The sequence below is a fragment of the Terrapene carolina genome, unplaced genomic scaffold (assembly GCF_002925995.2).
Source record: "Terrapene carolina triunguis isolate 2854851 unplaced genomic scaffold, T_m_triunguis-2.0 Scaffold238, whole genome shotgun sequence".
NCBI classification, from domain to species: Eukaryota; Metazoa; Chordata; order Testudines; family Emydidae; genus Terrapene; species Terrapene triunguis.
Window position 1 is genome coordinate 8920768 of NW_020664589.1, and position 16269 is coordinate 8937036.

The following is a 16269-nucleotide window of genomic DNA, read 5'->3' on the forward strand; positions in this document are numbered from 1 at the left end:
CATTGCCATGGCAGCTACTGCCCCCCTTGTTAGAACCAGTGCACGGAAGGTGAGAGCTTCTACTCTGACTTCATCTATAATTTTAGGTTAAGGAAAAACCATATGAAATAGTGAAATACAATCCCTGAATTCAATGTTGCGGGGAGGGACAGGGGGACAGAACACAAATTAAAGGGGCACACCGGCTCTTTAAAGGCCTCTGATCTTTAGCAGAAGGTTGAGAAAATGGAAACATTCCTGAGATTGCTCTTTGCATAGGTTCCCACCCATCTCCTGCCCTCCCCTCTGTGCTGCAGTTTTTAATGAGGCAGACATTCAAAAAGCAGATGGGGAAATTACATCACTGGCTCAGAGCAAGCTGCACATCCTGCAGTTTATTCCATACACCGAAGGGTGGAACGGGGGCTGCAGCCTCCTCAATGAACAGCAGAGATGTAAAGACAAAGTCTGAGGGAGAAGCATCTCCCTCCAGAACATTCCAAAATGCCCAGATTATGTCAACTCAAAATCTAGAGAGAAAACACTTGAAAAGCCAGACTGTGGTTGGTATCACCTTACTGGGACCAAGAATGTGCGGTGGTCCTCTTACTTTCTGCTCTGAGTAGAAATCCCTCATCTACACTGTGTAGAATGCTCTCACTGTCAAAGGAATGAAATCTCTTTGGGCAACCTAGTAGGTTGTTGCACTCCACATGGCAACTGCCTCCTAGACAAATTCACAGGCCCTGCTAGCTTCACACCAGAGAGCCATCAGTACTTTGGTGTTGGCCTTCGGCCTGCTGCCACCAGGCTGACATGATCTCTTCTTGGGCTCCATTCTCAAAAACACACAGCTGTGTACTGGAGATGGAGGATTGCAGTTGCTGGTACCGGACGCCGCATGAGGCTGTGGGGACAGAAGGCCAACCAGGCCTATATGTAGTGGCAGTTGACTTCTAGTCAAGGAACAGGAAAAGGCAAGAAAAAGCCAGGATGCAGGTGCCTGATGGATTGTGTGAAGGCACTGGAGGACTAGCAGCCCCTGATGTTGTGTCATGGCGCTAACCTGCACCTAACACTGTGGATAGGTTGTATTAGCAGCTGATGAGATAAATTTGCTGAAGGCTCTGCCCTGTATTTGTAGTCATGTCACACAACTCAGGTTACTGCCACTACTGGGCACGAGTGATGGTTTGTGTGTGTGGACAGGGGTTGAGTTAATGGGAACACTCAAGCTACACCTCATATTGACCCACTAGTGAAGATAAGCTCAAAGAAGCTTTGCCACTACCTCTGGGGATGACACCTGCTTTTCAAATAGTTTATATCATCCTGGATAAGACCAGCAACTGTCCTCAGCATAGCTACAGCAATTAGAAACCAGCAGCTCAGATGGCACCATTCTGCACTTACTTCCCACTGACGGGGGGAAAAAAGGGGTGAAGATAGAGAGAAAAATGAACAAATGACTCCTCTCCAGATTCTAAGCTGTTTGGGGGCAGGATCCTGTTGTTTTAGACCATGAGCTCTTTGTGGTTAAAATTGTTCTATATTCGTGCCTTGTACAGAATGAGAACATTGCTAGCTCTTAATAATAGTCTAGAACAGTTCACCACTAGCATAGTAACATGTACTCTTACAGCACTAAATAAATAATAATTCAGGCCAGACTGAAAGGCAGATCTCTTACCCTGTCGGTGTTAGACAGAAGGCTGCTGTTTGAAGTCTCTCTGGGCACAGCTCACAGTAATACATATGGTTAATTTAGACAGGACTTGCTGTACATTATTAATTAAAAGTCCACCTTTGTCTTTACTGTAACATTTCCTGCCAATAAATAAGTTGCCAGAAGATGACCCAGAACAGTGAGACCACAATGAAGTTGCAGCTGTGACAGCTCTAGATCTTTTTAACAAATGCATGTATTGTCAGTACCCCAGGAGTGTGTCATGCACATATTGTGTAGATAGGTGAGCAATGTCTCTCAATGTATGTAATTATACCAGGATATCTGCATGCATCAGTTCACTGTAAGATACAGCAGGTAGGCTACCATAAAATCTTATTTCTGGCAATGTTTTACAGAAATTTGTTATGAGCAACAATAAGGTAAAGCTAACAACCACAGAACTGTAGCATGCTTACATGTAGGGTATGGACTATATATAGCAATCTCTCAGTGTCACATGAATGCAATTAAGGTGTCTGCTGCAATGTATGAAGTCAGGTTACACCCCAAATACTTCAGCCAGCTTTGCACCAAGGATGTCTTAACAAACCAAGGGGACAGACTACATGCTGGATAACAACATCTCCCTCCCTAACAATACAATCTAATCAATGCTTCAGAGCCTTCTGATAGCTTCAGATTACAGAAGGCAGCTAATTCTAAAAGCCCAGCTAAACATCAAAGATGTCTCACTTGCAGGCCTTGTTACTGGGGTTAACAGTGTACACAGGCAGTAAAGAAAAGATAACCGTTTAAATTGTTTTTAAGTAACTCTCCTTGACTTCAGGAAGAGCCTCATAGGATAACAGAAAAGAATGAAGAGGGGCTTAGAGAGCCAGGCAAATAGCCCAAGCGACTCTTTTCATTATGAATGGGGTCACCAAATTGCCTTTAGCCCAAACATCTCCAGTCACGCACCTCCCAAGTAAAGGCATGCAGGTGCCCACAGAGAGTTGAGTCTTCGCCCCCATGCACCAGATTGCAAGGAATGAATCTGGGCTTGGATGAAGCCCTTACTAAAAAGAAGAGTCAATATGTAGAGATGAGCTGTGTGCCTGATCCTGTGACCAGCAATGAGGATTTGCACCAATTCCGTTAGTGCTGCACACAAGCCATATGGCTGTTACCACTAAATCGTTTGGGACAGCTTCAGTTATTGACTCTGACTCTAAGTAACGTACTAGCCTGTATTTCCTTTGTGATGTCTACAAGCCAGCACTGTAGCTCCCTGCTATTCACTCTAGGTACCTTTAAACATTTTGCCTTCCCTTGCTCACAAGAGACAGATATATGTTATTGTCTGGATCACATATCATATATGTGGATAGTGTACTGAACGACTGCAATAGACTGGCCTCTCAGGACTGGGCCCAGGTCAGGCTCTGCTCTCAGAGTGCAAGCAGTACAGGTTGCAAGTGTGGCTTGGACAATTTGGGCACTGTCCTTACCAATGGAGATGCTGCTTTTTGATGATGAACTTTTGTTTTTTTAACATGGTCATGTAAGAAAGGAATTGGCTGAGGTCTGATATAACAGTGACCAGCTAAGCAAGCCAGGCAAGTTTCAAACCCCGCCTCTTCCCATGAGAAGACTGCAAACGACAAACCCAGGCCAGAAGGCCAGCTTGGCATTTTTCAAATCTCCTCTTGGCTGGGCTGTGAGTCACATTATAAAATACGGTTGATGCTGAATGATGAGACCGTGCACACCATCTATTTAAATGAAGAACTGGAAAGCTAGCCAGGGACTGATCACTCGCTGGATCTTATCACACATTCCAGTGCTCAGTTCAGTCCCTGGTGAATCAGTATAGCTGCTCCCTTTCAATGGGACCCCCATGTTTTAAGCAAGGGATCTACTGTTTTGTGAAAATTAAGGTAATCAGAATACAGTCATGACCTCTAGTCCTCAAAGCCACTGCTTGAGGAGCTGGGAGTTTGGTTGACGATGGAAAGACCTGGGATTCAGACAGTGCTCATTTTAATAATGTATCTTCTTATGCTTAAAATGAAGACAGTAGCCGAGGCAAAATGGCAGCACTGGACACCATCATGACAGGCTAGTCCTGTGCTGCCATGCCGGTGATCACAATCTGGATGATAAACTGCTGGGCTGGCAGCGCTTAGCCTTAAGAGGGGAGAAGGACCAGGAAAGAACCCCTCTCTCTGGGCTCTTGGAGATAGTCCAGCCCTCCTCTGTGGTGAGAAAGCGGCCATAACAACTTTGAGGTGATCCTGTGGGAATAAAATAGAGTGATCCAAACGACAGGGCCACTCTGGCTTGAGACTGGTATGGAGAGAGAAAGATACCATCCTTAAAGGCAGTAATAAGCTGTCAAATCTAATTGCTGCTCTCTGGCTCCCTTGTGGTGAGTCTACAACTAAAACTTACATTGGCATAGCTCTGTTGGTCAGGGGTGTGAAAAAACCCACCTCCCAACACAGCTATGCTGACAAAGCCCTGAGTGGAGACACACCTATGCTGACAGAAGAGCACTGCATTGTTCGGGAGGCAGTGTTCCCACTATGGCAGAACAACTCCTTCTGTTGGTATAGGCAAGGTCTACACTAGGGGGCTATGCCAGAATAGGCGCTGTAGTGTAGACATAGCCTAGAACAGAGTTAGAGCTTTTCATTCCCAGGGCTGGTCTACATTGAAAAGTTACATCAGCACAGCTGTCTCTCTCAGCGGTGTGAAAAATCCACATCCCTAAGAGATGTCGTTAAGCCGACCTAAACCCTGGTGTGGATAGTGGTCAGTTGACAGGAGAATTTATTTGTCGATCTAGCTAGTGCCTTTTGGGGAGGTGGATTAACGACCGCGATGCAAGAACCCCTCCCATTACTGAAGTGAGTGTCACACTTAAAATGCTGCAGTGGCACAACTGTGCCACCGTAGTATTTTAAGGGCAGACATAGTCATAGTCCTAGATTTCAATGGGAGTTAGGTGCGTAACTTTTGAAAAATCCCACAGGTGCTTAAAGACGCAGATTGGCTTCTGAAGCACCTTTAAAAATCTGGCTCTTATACTGACAAAAGGTTGGTGCTGCCCACCCACACGTTTTAGGTTGACCCTTGTGACACTTGGCCCTAAGGGAATAGGACATTATCACCTGTAGGACATTGGGGAGGTGAAGGATTTCAGGAAGGGAAAGAAAGAGAAATACCAATGCAGGCACTTTCTTACTGTGTTTGTTTTTCTTCTCTGGCAGAGGAGGGGGGTTCTCTGGGTCGCCCGTAGAATCAGGAGCAGCAAACTCAGTAATGAATTCCACCGGCACTGAAGAATTGCCCTGCTGGAAGGGCAAGACAGCAGCAAATGACGTGAAGGGTACTGACGAGAGAGCTCCTGGGTTCTGCAGATCATCCTCTGAGATGTTATCATATTGTGAGGGGTGCCGCTCATAGGAGACCCTGCAGCCTGCGTTATCGGAAGTCTGAGAGGCTGCACTCCTCCTCTTCTTCTCTGGCAAAGCTGGAGGAGTCTCCGTAGACCGTGTTCCTGTCAACGGGCTGCAGTATTGCGGCTGGGGGGAGCTGCCCTGGGGGAGCTGGAAAACATGTCCATGAAATGGGGAGCCACATTCGCCCAAAGACTCTGGCAATGGGCTGAGGATACTTGGCACCTGCTGAGGTATCTGGTCAGCATTAGAGAGGTCCTGCTGCAGGAATTCATAGTCCGGATCATAGTGATCTGTGTACAACAAAGAGGATAAGAACACTATGCGTTATTCATGCCTAAACTGAGTTACTGTATTACTGTCTATGTGATCCTTGTTCTTCTGTATCCCACCCAGCCCTGTCAGTCACCTTTGTGAGAACATCTCTTCAATTTAGAGCGCAAGCTCTTTGCACCAGAGACTGTTCTTCTACATCTTCTGGAAAGTGCCCAGCATACGTTTAGTAATAAGTGATTAGTAACAATAGTTCAACCCGCGAATCATTAGAGAGATATTGTTTCTCTAGTGAATGCATTTTATTTGTTCCTCTTCATTGTTACATCGCCCTCAAAAATTTGAAAATAAAATAGCTTTAAGCTACCGGAGCTGCCCTTTTCGACCGATGGGCAGGAAAGGGGTTGAAACCAACAAGCATTTTAGCTTGTGACCCAAGTTGAGTCTGAACTCAGAATTCTATAGCTGAAAGATTTCTGAACTAACCCACTTCATGCCTTTCCTCACCCCAACAGAATATAATTTACCACAGAGCCACCAGCAGCAGTTATACTGGCAGGGCCCCATTATAATCCTGCCTCATGGCTCGGAAAAGATACAACATGAGAGTGACTTGGAACCCCCAATGGCTCTGAAGAGATCGTCTCCTTACCTAATGTTTCACAGCTTGTGTTGCGGGAGCACTGCCCGCTGTCCCGGCCCAGCGAGGAGAGCTGCTCATCAGACTTGCTGAGCTTGCCCATGCTACTGCATGGTGAGAGGCGAGGGGATTCCCCTCCATAGGAGTGGCTGCCGCCTGACAGCCTCCTCTGTGCGTAACAGTCCGCATCAAAATCCTGAGGCAGAAACAAAGAAAAATTCTCATCAGCTTGCCAGTGAACAGGAGAAATACTAAGAGAAAAAGGCACTCACTGGCAGTGTGCAGAAAGGGGAGTGTATACAGTACACCCCACTTAGAACAGGCTTGCCCAGGCTCCCAAGCTATGTTTATTTGCGGAAAGGTGGAAGAGAAAGATCATAGAACATCATGGTTGGAAGGGACCTCAGGAGGTCATCTAGTCCAACCCCCTGCTCAAAGCAGGGCCAATCCCCAGACAGATTTTTACCCCAGATCCCTAAATGGCCCCCTCAAGGATAGAACTCACAACCCTGGGTTTAGCAGGCCAATGCTCAAACCACTGAGCTATCCCTCCCCCCAAAGGAAGCAACTGACTCAAACGTGCAGCTGGCATTTCAGACAGCTCGTACTGAGATCCAGGAACGCATGTCACATGCTGTCAAAGAGAAGGCTGAGCTCTTCACTAAAACACACACCTGTTCACTACTTGGTACTGGAGCATCTTGAAGGCAACCGGACTGGGAGAGTCCCCATTAAACAGCTGTGGGTTTGCTGAGTATCTGGTTAACTAAGGCATGTACATGGGAGGGGGTGGGGGGGCGCGGGGCAGGCGGGGGCAGCTAGTGTTAAATTATAGCTTCTTTTTTAGACTGTCAGCTGTGTGTGTCTATGGTTATATCTTCACCACAGTTAACTCGAGTTATTCCTCTTGAGCTAGTCTAGCTCAAGTGAGAGCAGCCCCACTGAGAAATAACACTCGAGCGGCACAGCCTGATTGGATTAGCAGCACAGAGCGGTCGTGTTAGTGGCTGACAAGTTGAGCTAACCTGAGCTGCAGCCTGTACCCCCGATGGACCAGCCAGCTTGAGTTAAAAGCACCACCACACTGGAGTTAAGTGTTCTGGTGCGTGGGTGGGACCCGAGTTATAAATCAAGTTAACTCTGCAATGAGGACAAGTCCTTAGTTCTGTAAATCAGCATGTATATTTATAGCACTGTACCAATGACAAATAATGTCTGAGGGAAGGCAAACAACCCCCGTAGCGCCATCATTTCCTTAATTCCTCTACTACTCAGCCATTTTACCCATTACAAGCCCATTAGTGGACAGAAAACAGCTGCTCAAACCAGACTCTTTAGGTTAACAGCTATTTTAAGATGCAAGTGCCTGCATATGAAGTTTTGAGCTCCCCACTGTACTATATGAATCATGCCACACACAGAAACTTGGGTCTTGGTAAGTTCAGCCAATCATTCTGCATACTATGTTCTGTTACAGACAGGCACGCTTGTTCTTTCGGATCACTGAAGTCCACCACAGCTCAGAACAACAGAGTTTGTAGCAATTTACTATTTAAATGGAACAGAAGCCTTAAAAAAATAAAACTATGCACATTATTGTATGAAGGTTTAGGTAGCTGAATCTCCTCTCCAAGGAAAATGTGTCCATTCCAGTTCAGTTCTTTAAAACAAGGGTTCTTTGGCAAGAGAGGAGATGGGCTGGGTGCTGCAGGAATGAAGACAGCAGCTTATTTCTTTCCAGAACATGATTCCAATGTTTTTAAAGGGTTATGCCATTACCTGTCTGTTGATTCCAATAGGTAAACTAGATCCACTGGTGGCTCGACTCATAGGTGCCACTACTGCCACTCTGGTAGGAGAAGGCGCTGACTGCCTTTTTTTAGGGGGCAATGCTGGAGGAGGGCTGCAAGACAAAAAAAAGTTCAGCTACTTCAAATACTTGATTATCAAAATGTTGCTTTGAGGCTCTAGGAGCCAGGAGTCTATCCGCCTCACCACGTTAGGGATTCTTGACCAATTTATGCGCCATCTCTCAACAGAGGAGATGGTCATCCACACACTTTCATGGTCTGTACTAGAAGGGTCTATATTCTGGCACTAGGATATAGCTGGGAAATGCCTACCTCTTATTACACTAAGGTGGTTTTATCACAGTACATGGGACAGATCTCTCTGTATGTTCAGATGTTGCTTCTAATACCACAGATAAGCTCAAGCTCTCTGGTGCCAATGAGCATGCACACATTCTCTTTCCGGAATATGCCAGGACCTTTCACACAGAACATTCACATTCAGAAACTACACAGAAATGTGATGGTCACTGCCAACCGCAGACCTCAACAGCAGAAGACCCTGCATGTTTCTAAATAACCACATGAGGTACATTTTCACACCACCAACTAGCATCGGTGTTATAGGGGTAAAACCTGTAACATGCACACAGCACATGCACATGCTGAAGCCTAGCGGTTTTTCCTGCTTCTCAGAATAGAGCGCAGAAACTTTCTTGTGGTTACTTTTTAGAAAGGGTAAGGACACCACAGTTAAAAATGATTTTTTCACACAGTTTGAATCCCTTTCACCAGTTTCTTAATGTGCCGAACAACACACAACTAACTGCATGCAGATTCTTCTTCTTATGTGGTATCTCCATTACTGGCGGTTTGCAACGAAGGTAGCCCATACTGTATGATCCTCTGCTAATATTTGTGGATGAACAGTTCCCTCATTCCTTTTGGTCCAAGCAAGTTTACACATCATCCACCCAAGATCTTCTTTTTCTGCCTTGTGATCTCCTGCCACCTACGTTCCCTCCAGTGCCCATAAACATGCATTACCTACTGAACCCCTTAAAACGTGTCCTGCAAATCAAATCTTTCTTTTCATGAGATCTCAGAATAGCGTGTGGTGAGTTCCAATCATCTCCAATACTTTTGTAATGGTCACACCCATGATATTTTCAGAATACTTCTATAACACATTCATACAGATTATGGGCTGCTAAAATGCCCACTGAAATGAACAGAAAGACTCCCTTTGGTTTCAATGAGAAGTGATCAAGACTCATATGGATATAACTAACACAGCACAGGAAAATGTCATTCTTCAAGGCATTCATGTACTTTTAAATAAGAATGCTTTGCACTTACATTGTGTACACTTTCATCAAAAGATCTCCAAGTGCTTTCAAAAGGAAGTGTTAGCCTAAAATTACACATGGGGAAAGAAAGGCACAGACAAGCAAAGGGACTTGCTCAAAACAGGAATCAAGCCAGTGGCCGAGTTGGAAATAGATCCCAGGAATCCTGACTCTCAGACTCCTGTTCTTCCAATAGGCAATTCTGGATTCGCTTATTAGATGAAGACCTATTAAGCTTTCTTTATTCACAGCCGCCGCCAGATTTCCCTTCGGAAAATGTAAGCCATATGAAGTACACCGAGATACCATGGAGATGGGGGCACTACAAATACTAATAATGATAATAAAGATAGAACTATGGCTTCCTAGTACAAGGACCTGTCACCAAACACACCCTTCAGACCTAAAGATGATTTGCATGTGGATTTTAAAACTCCATTCACTTTAAAAATGTGTTGAATGGCCCAGACAAACAAGTGAAGCGGGGCATAAATTACTTCATTTATGGTTTGTTTCCTGGGATAGGACTCCTGACATTGACCTCCCCTAGATCCAAATCATGCCCCATTATGCACTGTGCTGGAGAAGTCCAATCTCCCACAGGAGCCTGCTAAAGCCAGCCTAGAGGGGTCAGCAAGGCCTGTCTCAAACACAATACAGCATTGGTCTTGCAATGTTTCTTTAAATGTCAATTTATATTCAAATAAACCTTTAAAAAACCCAAGCCCAAAGAAATGAAGCAGGGTCACTATTCACTTCCTGTGTTGAGTAAGGACTGCTAGAGTCCTGGATTTTTAAAATCCTTCCTGTCCTGCAAGGAGAGACATTTTCCGGGGACTCAATGTTATTCAGAGAATTCACCCTGGAGGGCAGGAAATGCAACATAGCAGAGAAAGGGTTTACAATGGCGAGGGTTGTATTTACAACAAGGGGACATCTATAACCAACAGAAGGATTTCTCTCATGTATAAGTTACATTGGGAAGGGCTAATGTAATAAGGTTGTATACGATAGCGATCAGCATACAAGAGAGGCAGACTGCATGTCAGGGTTACCTGTTTTCTGCCACGCGAATGCAAGGTAGAGGGGGTTTGGGAGGGGCAACCTCTTCGTCCATGGAGTCAGTCAGTATCTCAGCAGACTGAGTCATACTAGTTGTCTTGTTGAGAATCTCCATCTCTCTGTCTGTCAGGGGAAGCTCTGAGGGGCTGCAAAGCACAATTTGTAGAATGCTGTCTGCATGTGATTTATACATATACTTTAAAATACATATTTAAAAGAAATAACAGTGAAATACAAAAAATACTATCTCCAAGCAAAACTCCATATGTATCCACAATGTAAAATGCAAGTGATTTCTTGTTGCCGGATTTCAGCATCCTTCCTCATACTGAGTAGCACCTTACTCCTCAAGTAGCCCCACTGTAATCAATAGGACTCCCTGAGGAGTATGGTGCTTCCCTGAGTGAGGAAGTGCGCCAGATCCTGGCCCTAAAGTATTCAGCTACCAGGGACAAGAAATCAACCCACACGCAGACATCAAGGTATGTGAGTGTCTGTTTATATATAAACACCCCAATCAAACATTTGTTGGTGACCCACCTGTCAGATTTACATGCTGGTAAACTGGGTTTAACTGGGCTTGTGGGAGACGGATGTTCCTGCTTCTCTATCGTGAGTCTGACCAGCTCCTATATAAAGGCAAAAAACAGCAAAAGATAACTACCATGGACCTTTGCTAAAATGTAGCACGGTAATAGTAATCTTTCTGCTCCTCTCAGGAAGCAACCTGTAGCAAGGTGTCATAGCACCAAATCTCCTCCATATTGCAATGCTAGCATACTATGAAATATTATAAGTAGCTAAAAGAAATGGCAGTGCTCCAAAGAAAAGAACACAACACATTCTGTAATGCATAAGCTGCTTTTGTGTTTACTTACCTTGCTAATTTGCAAAATGTTGGAATTCACGATGGATCTCACCAGTCAGCAGCAGCACTTAGCAAGGACCTTCTGGACCTAGTTTCTAAACAGACAGCTTTCTCCTAATCACTGCGACCCTTCACAACCAGAGTTGCTAGTGGGATTCCTGGCTTGGATATGCCATCTTCCCTGCCTCCTACTTTTACTACTTCTCATCTTTTCACTTGAAATGGGCTTTACTAGCAACATCATTCACCCCATCAACACTGGAGACCAAGACATGGAAGAACGAGACAGTGGCACACATCTTCTTACCATGTATTTCTGCATGGATTTAAATTTCCAGTTGCAAATGAAAACACATCCAAAGTAAGAAAGTTGAGCCAAAAAGACCAGATGTCCATTTTGTCCCATGCCAGAGGAAAATGAGCCACTCTACTGTCTCCAAAAAAACAGACATGTCAAATGGGTTCACTAGTAACTGGAGGTCGCGGACAACATCTCCTGTAGAGCACCCAAATTGGGCCTTCTTATGCCCACCTGTGTATGGGTGTCAGAGCCTTTAGATAATGAAGCTTAAAGTGGCACGGAGGCAGCCAGCAGCCATGCACTAGGCACAATCCCCTCCATCATAGAGGATTTTAAAATCAAGATTGGATGTTTTTCTAAACAATATGTGCTAGCAATTATTTTGGGGAAGTTCTCTGGGCTGTGTTATACAGAAGCTCAGACTAGATGATCACAATGGTTCCTTCTGGCCTTGGGATCTATGAATCTACTAAAAACACTTAACCCAGAAGGAGCAATCTGTTCACATATAGTGAAGGAAACTTCAAAGAACTCCATTTAGTGAGAAATAAGCTAACCTCCTTCCTAAGCTCTCTGAATCATACTTCAGAGACTGGCTAATAGCACCTCAAAGGAGATGAGCCAATAACTCTGTTGAGATAAGACTATAAGGCAACCTCACTTACACTAGTGACTAATCCAGCCTCCAAATACAGGTGTTCACTAAGCCACGTTATCAATTTTACGTGAAATGCAAGTAAGCCGTCAAATAACAGAATATGAATAAAGTTGAGTGTAGGACCTCACTTTGGTCAACCAATAAAAGAATGAAATTGTTTTAAGTTTTATAAATAAAGTATAGATATGTAAATATCAGAAAGTATGATTTAGTTTTCAATAGGATTCCCTTCAGCTTTCTGAGTTAAATGTACAGTTAAATTTGTTAAAAGCCCTGCCTCCTTTAATACTGTAGTTATGGAAGTTTCATGCTCATATAGAGAACTTCTGTACTGTCTATCTGGCTATAACAGATAAGACTGTGGATAAAGAGATAAGGGCATGATAATCCTGAACAACAAGTCTGCTAGCAGTCAAAACAATAACTCATGCTCCAACAATGCCATTCTAGTGGAGAGCACATTTTATGGCGGTTAGAGGCAGACAAACAGATCTGTTGCTCAAAGCTATAAACATGTGTCCTGGTCCAATCAGACTGGATAACGACCAGTGCTGTCAGATCATATTGGCTCCCCTGCATGTTATTCAAAGGAAGTTGCAAAGGACTAATTTTTTTAAAGCAACCTGAAATTCAGCTAACATCTGCACATCCCAATCTGATGAGTTAGAAAACAACTGTCAGTGCTTCATAAAACATGAGTAAACATGATTACAACGTCATCACCATCATCCTACTGAGGAAAAGAGTCAATTCAAGTGACTCTACAAAACCTAAACTTCCAAGGGACAACACGTGCTCAACGAGAGGAATAAACAGCAATGCACTATACATGTAATGAATATGCATCAACAAGACGATGCGCCCATTACAGACTGTTTTGGTACTGGGAGTTATGTTTACATAACTGGTTTGTGCTCAAAATCAATCTACCTTGTGTAAGGCTGGACACCTATCAAGAGCAGAGCAAAACACCCAGCTTTAGAGATGTCAGCCCTGGAGAGACCACATATGATGAATAAAACAGGATGCAGGAGCAGACAGAGCATGGGTGTCTGATATGGCTGGTGCTACAAAGCTGCTCCTATCTAGGACAGATGGAAGAAGAACCCCTGTAGTGAGTAGAGTTCAGTGGAAAGTGCAAGGCTCATGTCTGCCAAGGATGAAAGAAAGTCCAGGATTAAGGAAACCACTTTGGCCATAGTTAACCCCTTCTCTAACAGGCCCCTGCCCTCACCCAGGGCAGGCCATGTCTGTCTAAGTGTTAATAATTTGAACTGGGTAGCAACAGAGCTTCAGGGCTTATGACTGTATCTATAAATTACACTGTGCTGATGTACAGTGGAAACACTGCACGAAAACTGTAGTACCCAAACACCCTCAGTTAAAGAGGAACTGCGAAGTTGCGAACATTGAGTTAATCTCAGATTTCTCTGCTGAATGTCCCCTCTGCTAAGGGTCACACAGCACAAGTTTTAACTAACCTTCTAAAAATCTGATTCCCCTCAGGCTCTGAAATCCTGCTGGCAATTCTCTTAAGAAAGTGTCATTCTGGGACATCCCAGACAAGTACCACAAATCTAAAGTACAAGAGGGAATCCTACAAAGGAGGAAAAGAATTAAAAACATACTAGTTAAAACTTATTTCTGTGTTGAGTGCCTGCATGCAACCAGGGTACTGGGGATTATTAGAGAAATATAGAATGAACTCCATTTTCATTTTAGCTTTGCAGTTTCCTTTACCATTTGTACAGAAGCACAAGGAAAAGCATCAGTAGGATTTTGGAAACTGGGATCCCAAAAGGATTTTCAGTTCCCAAATTCTAGGTTTTTTGGCAACCATGCAATGACATCATCACATCCACTACTCCTACTAGCATAGAGCTGCAAAAGGGTTGTGCTGCATCTGGCATTTCATGTACCAAGTTACGATCAAGATTGAGCGGTGACTCACTTGATTGCTGCCTTTGTGCATTCTGGACCAGATCCAATTGCTGATGAAGTCACTGGAAAGACTCCAACAGACTTCAAAGTGCTTTGGATCAGGCCCTTTATCAGGCATTTATGAGCAAGATCAATGACCACATAATGCATAAAAGAAAACTAAATGAAATGAATGGTAGTTAAACCAAAAGCTGAAATATGCCTGAGAGGCTCTTGGAACAGCAAAGGTAAGTCTGCTGATGAATTTCCTCTTTTCTCCTCCTCCACTGTGTTTAATAAACCTAACCAACTCGAGTTGAATGATGATGAGGTTTGTGTCACTGGCAACCGTTGCCACAATGCTGACAATCTCTGGAGGCTGAAAGTTAACGTGCTTAGCCAATTTTCCCCTTTCACTGCTTTATAACAAGAGACAAGCCTCTTTTGCATATGGGAATTTAGAGATCATATTAGGGGAAAACAATCTAAATTGAGGCTTTAAAGCACTGCTAAGAATATTTCAGACCATTACTGTGGAAATTAAATACCTCTCATCACATGCACTGACATGGCATAAGAGTGACAACACTTTGGAGTAGCCCATAATTCCGTTGCTCTGTTATTTCCCAGTCCCTCCAAGTCCCAAATGAACACATATCTGAATAGAGCTGTGTGAAGTTTTCCAGATAGATTATTCGAAGAAAAACACAGTTTTGGTTGACCCAAAACTAGTCATAATTTGACCCAAATACTTTCAGACATTCACAAAATGGCCAGAAGAGAAGGAGGACAATGACATGGTGATGGCACTGCCGCTACTGCTACGCCTCATAACCTTTAGCCGAGTGATAAGGGCACACCCCTGAGATGTCGGAGACCTATGATCAAATCCCCATTTTGGACAAACTTTTTCAAGTCACCAAAAATTCTGAAAAATTTCAGATTCAGTTCAACCCAAACTGAAATGTTTCTCCAATTTTTTTGGAATTGTGACCAAAGCGAAAAATCAGGTATTCACCCAGCTCTAAGCCTGAGGATCCCACCATCTCCCATGTCCTTACCACAAAACTCCAGTCAGGCATTAAAAGCTATCCCTTTGAAACCAGTCAATGGTGCTTCAAATTTTGAAAACATTACCAAACACCACCAGGTTTTCCATACCCCTACTTTCTCCCTCCCCCGCATCCGTTAACCCAGGTGTTAGAGGCCTGAGAGTCACTCCCAGGTCTTTAGTCCATCACACAGAGGGTTAAGCAACTGGGCCAGATATGCATCAAGCTACTCCTTATCAGAACTGTAAAAAGGCTCCTGTCAGTTTTAATCATGTATAATTACTGCTATCTCTGCACTCCCTGCTACTTCAGCAAACTGGAAATTCCAAAATGAGATGGATTTTTTTTTAAATGGTGTAATCATAAAAGGGAATTTTGCTTGTTATAAATAACCAAACCTGAGATGAACACAGCAAATAACAATACAAAGGAGCAGGCTGTCCCAAGCATGATACTGAGAATGAAGAGGGAAGTAAGCACTAAAATGTAGAACTGGGATTTGATGGAGATTTTACTAATGTTACAGAAATTGCTCTGGGCAGTAGAGAAGTGTCCAATTTCTCACTTCCTGCTTCCAGATACCATGGTCAGCTTGGCTCTTCTAAAATAACTCCCCACTTCCCACACAGTAAGAGATGCTTTCACGTCTCTTACACGCACTTACACTGAAACTCTGTCTTCTTTCTAGCCAAGAGTACAGATACCAGATATTTAAGGTAATGGTTTAAATTAAAACCAAATTGGTATTTCTATGCAGTGTGTCTGCACACACAACTCTTATCTATACCTGTGCAGTGACACAGGTCTGCACAGGACGAGTCTCGCCACACACACACTCACACACACACGTATGTACGTACGTCAAAGTCTGCACAGGACTATATAGATCTGAACAAGGTCACAGCCAGTGTTTCGCTGCCTCCCCTATTTGTTGGGCTGTTTGGATACTATGGGGCAGATCCTTAAGAGATGAAAATTGCCCCAGTGCCATTGAAGTCCAGGGAGCTCTGACAATTTACACCAGCTGAGGCTCTGTCCCTACAGTTCTACACCCAACCTTTTCCCCTCCCATCCCACTCTGAGAATTAAACACCCATTTTAGGTGATATTTGGTGCCTAAGTTTAAGGGGCATACCATGCAGAACAATGCTGGAAATGTGACTTCTCTGGATGATGGGAATATTTTGTTTCAAATAAATAACTTTAAAAGCCTTCAGAACTAATAGGATTATTTTTACTAACTAAAG

At 43.9% G+C, this 16269-nt stretch overlaps 1 protein-coding gene across 5 annotated transcripts in view; it reads right to left on the bottom strand.

The window, feature by feature from the left end:
• The window catches only part of RAPGEF1 (Rap guanine nucleotide exchange factor 1), a 127637-nt gene that overhangs the window by 47074 nt on the left and 64294 nt on the right, over positions 1-16269 (bottom strand). For all 5 annotated transcript variants that reach the window (XM_024193079.2, XM_024193078.2, XM_024193076.2 and 2 more), the window contains exons 5-9: positions 10764-10852; positions 10217-10369; positions 7802-7925; positions 6035-6218; positions 4896-5402 (exon numbers count right to left, since the gene is read on the bottom strand). In XM_024193079.2, the coding sequence (XP_024048847.1) occupies positions 4896-5402; positions 6035-6218; positions 7802-7925; positions 10217-10369; positions 10764-10852 (1057 nt within the window). The remainder of the gene's footprint in view (positions 1-4895; positions 5403-6034; positions 6219-7801; positions 7926-10216; positions 10370-10763; positions 10853-16269) is intronic.